This window comes from Salmo salar, chromosome ssa17 (assembly GCF_905237065.1).
Source record: "Salmo salar chromosome ssa17, Ssal_v3.1, whole genome shotgun sequence".
NCBI lineage: Eukaryota > Metazoa > Chordata > Actinopteri > Salmoniformes > Salmonidae > Salmo > Salmo salar.
The window spans coordinates 21,102,501-21,108,683 of NC_059458.1; the positions used below are offsets into that span (position 1 = coordinate 21,102,501).

Consider the following 6,183-nt stretch of genomic DNA (forward strand, 5'->3'; position numbering starts at 1 on the left):
CTCAAATTCATAGACAGCGCTATGGATGCTAGGACTGACCATCCTTGATATCAACATTTTTGAGGTTATATAGTGTTTGTTTACCATTACTATGTTCACAAACATTGGAGTAAAACAAGCTTGTATTTTACAGCCAGCAGCATACCACCCTACAGCATATCACCCTGCAGCATACCACCCAGCATCTCAGTGCTGGCTGGCTTCTGAAGCTAACCAGGGTTGGTCCCTGGATGGGAGACCAGATGTTGCTGGAAGTGGTGTTGGAGGGCCAGTAGGAGGCACACTTTCCTCTGGTCTAAAAATAATATCCCAATGCCCCAGGGCAGTGATTGGGGACATTGCCCTGTGTAGGTTGCTTTCTTTCGGATGGAATGTTAAATGGGTGTCCTGACTCTCTGTAGTCACTAAAGATCCCATGGCACTTATTGTAAGAGTAGGGGTGTGAAACCTAAATTCCCAATCTGGCCCTCATACCAAAACAGTCACCTAATCATCCCCAGCTTACAAATGGCTCATTCATCCCCCTCCTCTCCCCTGTAACTATTCCCCAGGTCGTTGCTGTAAATGAGAATGTGTTCTCAGTCAACTTACCTGGTAAAATAACGGTAAAATAAATAGTGTTTTGATGGGGTACGACAGTTGAACTAAGCTCATGAGGCATTAGTAAGTTATACTCTTCAAGAATCAATGGACACATATCATTCATTTATGTCCAAAATTGATGTAGCAACTGCAGATTTCCCCTTTAAGGTCATCACTGATAGGTGGAAGCAACTGGCTCGAGTTTTACTCAGAGCCAGTGATGTGATGATGTCAGCTGACGGAGAAAGTGGAACTATTGGTTCACACTGCCATCCAGTGGCCACTGTTGGAACCACAGTCAACCTCATACCTTACGGCAAAATGGGGACTGTGAAGAGACACATGGACCATTTAATGCATTTTGTATTGTATTTTGCATTTTATTATGTATATGATGCGTGGTTGGGTTATGACTGTTATATGTGGTTGTCTCGCTTGGCTATCTTAAGATGAATGCACTAGCTGTGTCTCTCTCTGGATGGGAGCGTCTGCTGAATGGACAAATTGTATTGTAAATGTAGTGATATGTATGTATATTTATGTATAATATGCATTTGTTGTGTTGTGTTTCCTGTTTGGACCCCAGGAAGAGTAGCCACTGTATCAGCAGCAGCTAACCACGGAACCTAATAATAAATACTCTCTTTCCCTCTCTCTCCCTCTCTCTCCCTCTCTCTAACCCTCTCTTGCGCTATATATCTCTCTCTCCCTCTCACTCTCCCTCTCTCTCACCCTCTCTCTCGCTATATATATCTCTCTCCCTCTTTCTGTCTCTCTCGCTCTCTCTCACACCCTCACTTGCCCTCTATCACTCCCTCTTTCTGACTCTCTCTCTCTCTCTCCCAGAATTTGTCGATGGGGATAGATCATTTCTCAGGCCTGTTTGTGATGTTGTGTGTGGGGGTGGTTGGAGCCATCTTTACCTTGGCAGCTGAACACACCTTCTATCACCTAGCCCTGCCCCGGCTACGACGGTCCCACACACTCACCTACTGGTTGCATACCAGCCAGGTACGTAGGTACACACACACACACACACACACACACTCATGAACTAGATCTATAGCAAGCCACCAAGCTGTTAATACTATCTAAGATAATTAGAATTTCACACTTTTAAAAACATCTTATCAAGGTGATCTTATCAAGGTGATCTTATCAATGTGATCTTACCACTGTGATCTTAAAAAGGTGATCTTATCAAGGTGATCTTATCAAGGTGATCTTACCACTGTGATCTTACCACTGTGATCTTAAAAAGGTGATCTTATCAAGGTGATCTTATCAAGGTGATCTTACCACTGTGATCTTAACAAGGGGATCTTATCAAGGTGATCTTATCAAGGTGATCTTATCAAGGTGATCTTACCCCTGTGATCTTACCATTGTGATCTTACCACTGTGATCTTATCAAGGTGATCTTACCCCTGTGATCTTACCATTGTGATCTTACCACTGTGATCTTAACAAGGTGATCTTACCACTGTGATCTTAACAAGGTGATCTTACCACTGTGATCTTAACAAGGTGATCTTACCACTGTGATCTTAACAAGGTGATCTTACTACTGTGATCTTAACAATGTGATGTTATCAAGGTGATCTTTATTGAGTGAATGTTCTCTCATCTGTGTTGTATCATCTATCTGTTGACAGAAGATCCATCGAGCCCTGAACACCCCTTACGAGGACGTAGGGAAAGAGTTGATTGGCCTGGACCACAAGTAGAGAAACACTGATCAATACTATATTAGAGTATAGGTTATCAATAATGTCTATGTTAGAGTATAGGTTATCAATACTGTCTACATTAGAGTATAGGTTATCAATACTGTCTTACATTAGAGTATAGGTTATCAATACTGTCTATATTACAGTATAAGCTATCAATACTATCTATATTAGAGAATAGGTTTTCAATACTATCTATACTATAGTATAGGTTATCAATCATATCTATATTACAGTATAGGTTATCAATAATATCTATATTACATTATAGGTTATCAATGCTGTCTATATTACAGTATAGGCTATCAATACTATCTATATTACAGTAGGTGTTATCAATACTATCTATACTACAGTATAGGTTATCGATACTATCTATATTACAGTATAGGTTATCAATTCTATCCATATTACAGTATAGGCTATCAATTCTAATCTATACTACAGTACAGGTTATCAATACTATTTTTATTACAGTATAGGTTATCAATACTGTATATATTACAGTAGAGGTTATCAATAATATCTATATTACGCTATAGGTTATCAATGCTATCTATATTACAGTATTGGTTATCAATACTATCTATATTAGAGTATAGTTTATCAATACTATCTTTATTACAGTATAGGTTATCAATATTGTCAATATTACCTCTCTTTCTCTCTCTCTCACTCTCCCCTCTCTCTCTCTCCCCCTCTCTCTCCCCCCAGTCCCTCCCCTTGTGTCTCTGACAGCTGCAGCCTCCACAGACACCGGCAGCCTCGCCCTCCTCCTCCCCTGTCTTCCCCCCTGCCTGCCCCCCCTCCTCCTCAGCCCTCCTCTCCTGCCCGGGACATCAAGGAGAACAAGAGGGTCCACTTTGATCTGGAGAGCCTACACAGCTACCGTCTACACACACACACCGCCTCGTTCCGGGGACGGCCTGGCATGGTGGGGCGACACGGCCTGGGAGGTACACACTCACTCTAACACACACATTTGTTTTACCGTCCTTGTGGGGACCAAAACATTTATTCCCAATCAAAATCCTATTTTCCCTAACCCCTAATACCTTAACACCTAACCCTAAAACTAAAACTAACCCTATTTCTTAACCCTAGTTCTAACCCTAAACCTGACCACTAAGCCTAAATACACGTTTTCCTTGTGGGGATCTGCGAAATGTCCCCAGAATTTTCCTTGTTTCACTATCCTTTACTAGAACTTCTGTGCCCCACAAGGATAGTAAAACCAAACCACACACACTTTAAATGCTTTATTTGAATCCACAAATCACATTCCCTTCAATGAGGTTCAGAGAAATGGTCACACAAAGTTTCCGTCTTCCCCTGTCTGTTCCAGGGTGTCTGGGTGGTTTATCTCCTCCTCAGGTTAGCCTGCATGCTAACGGTGGCCCAGCATCGGCCTTGGCCTCCCCCGGCCTGGCCCTGCCTCCTCTGGGGAACCCAGGCGGCCAGGCCTTCCTGTGGGAGGGAGAGCTCCAGGAGGTCCAGGGGAGAATCGAGACGTTCACAGCCCAGCTGAGAGACGCCGTGGCCAGGAGGGCCGAGATACAGACCTGCCTGGAGAACCATAAAATGAACCAGAGCACAGCTACTGCTGTCAAACTGGAGAAAGACATGGTTGGCCAGTCACAATGCCTGGAGAGAGTGAGAACCAACGCAGAGAAAGATAAAAACAAGGAAGAGAGAGAGGGGCTCAACCAGGAGAAAGGAAGGAGTGGCAGATCAAACCTCTGTTGCAGCCTGGACAGAAACAGAGACAGAGACAGGACAGGCAGGGACCATTCCACTGTGAGACAAACAGCCAGACAGGACACAGATAGGGACAGACTGTTACACCAATCAAAAACTGAGAGAGACCGAGACGACCAATCAAAAAGCCTGGACAGAAATGGGAGTAGCCAATCACATGCCTCCAACTTTCTGCAGACAGGGAGGAACAGCCAATCAGAAGCTCTGAACATCCTACAGAGGAGGATAGAGATCCAATCAAAAACCTCCACCAGCCTGGACAGAGAGACAACCAACCAATCACGTGCTGTCAATACACTGCAGGGAGAAAGAACTGTCCAATCACGTAACTCCACCAGCCTGGAGAGAGGAAGAGCCAGGCAGTCAGGTGCAGTGAAAGACCAGGAAAGGGGGAGAACTGTCCAAACACGGACAGGGGCTAGTCTGGACAGATTGAGAGCTAGCCAATCCAGCGCCGGCACTGGGAATCTGGTTAGAGAACGTCCCGCCCCCATGGACACCCAGAAGAGCTTGTGTTAGTCGTTTGATTGGTTATTTATTAGAACACAAAAGACCAATCGGGGGGCTGGAAAATAATCTAACAGGTCCAAATGATTTACAAGGCAGCGGATGAAGTAAAAAAATCTGACAGTTTTAAAAAACAATGACAGAGATGTAGCCCTGGTCCTCTGATGTCAACGGCTGCTGTCTGTTAAAACAAATGTCTGATCAGAACTTTACCCATCTACTGTTTGTCTCCACTAGGTGTGTTTCCTTTTTGTTTCTAACTACTAATACCTCTCTCTCTTCATCTGTTACCCCCGGGTTGTATTCACTAGGAACCAAACAGAACAAAACGGGAAGGGACCTACCTGAATTTGTCTAATAGAATGTCTCGTTTTCGTTGCAGAAAGTTTTTTGTTTGGAGTGAACAGTTTCCGTTGCAATGGGTTGTGACTAATGTTACTAATGTATACACCCCAGGTATGTAGTCAGTTCTCAGTGGGTCATTCAAGGTACACATGTGGCTCCTAAATGTTCAATCAAGTGCTATCTGCACCCAACCGGGTAAGAATCGGCTATCCCAGAGGGCAAACTACACGTGTCCACATTGTCCTGACTGATCCTCTATAAGGACCTTGAGTTGGTTTGATACTATGCAGTTGAATTGAATTTACTTTCATGGAATTTGTATGTTGAATGTCATGGTGGTGTCAAATGTAACTATACAGTAACAATAGTCGAACCTGGAAGTGAACGAAAAAGGTGGACGTGGAAAGAGAAATGGGGGTTGTATTTGAGCCTATAGCAGGTGTTCTACAAGAGATGCAGGTTGCTAGGTTACCTGTCGAGGACTGAGGAGTGTTGTAGATATGTTGTTCTGCTGTGGATGGGTCGTGTTCGGTGTACCATAATGCTGCCTATAACAACAGCTATACGTCTCATTCTCACACACAACAGAATTGTATCAGCATATTATTGGGACTCGTATCATGTTGTTGTATATCATTTCCATATTTTTAAATTAAACATTTATATACTGGTTTTAATGGGACGAATTACCACAGACTGTAATGACAGTCTATACCACAAGGTGGTGCCTGGATCTCTCACACACACACACACACACACACACACACAACCTATTCAACTAAGCAACTGAAACATTCTTTCATGGATGAGAAGGAAAATATTGTAATATTTCACTATCATAGTAGTAACAATTGTAATTCTATGCCTTTCCCTCAATTCTGTGATATTTAGCAACACAGAGATGCCCCCCCCCCCAACACATACACACACTCACACATAAAGGTGAGCACACACACAGACACAGTAATTCGCTGTGAAATTAAGAGAGAAACCTCTCATCGTTAATCCACCCAAAATCACACGCTCTGATTACATCATCCTAACGTGCAATTAGAACACTGCTGCACCTCACTCGTATGAATCAAAGCTCAGATTGATTTCATCTGTACAAGTGTGTGTGCTTGTGTCACAGTGAACAAAATGAGGTCAGACAACAGTTGTATCTAAATGTATGGATGTTATACATCTGACATATTTACATATTTACTCAGGCATACGGAGCAGAGATAGGGGAATATATACACACACACGGTCCCCATTC

The 6,183-nt window shown here is 43.2% G+C and overlaps 1 protein-coding gene across 1 annotated transcript in view; it reads left to right on the forward strand.

Annotated features, from left to right (window-relative positions):
- LOC106575482 (glutamate receptor ionotropic, NMDA 3B) overlaps window positions 1-5,626 on the forward strand; it is a 24,739-nt gene extending 19,113 nt beyond the window's left edge. The window contains exons 13-16 of the mRNA XM_045698982.1: window positions 1,429-1,593; window positions 2,238-2,305; window positions 3,027-3,268; window positions 3,658-5,626. Of these exons, the coding sequence (XP_045554938.1) occupies window positions 1,429-1,593; window positions 2,238-2,305; window positions 3,027-3,268; window positions 3,658-4,589 (1,407 nt within the window). The 3' untranslated portion in view covers window positions 4,590-5,626. The remainder of the gene's footprint in view (window positions 1-1,428; window positions 1,594-2,237; window positions 2,306-3,026; window positions 3,269-3,657) is intronic.
- The last annotated feature ends 557 nt before the right edge of the window (window positions 5,627-6,183 follow it).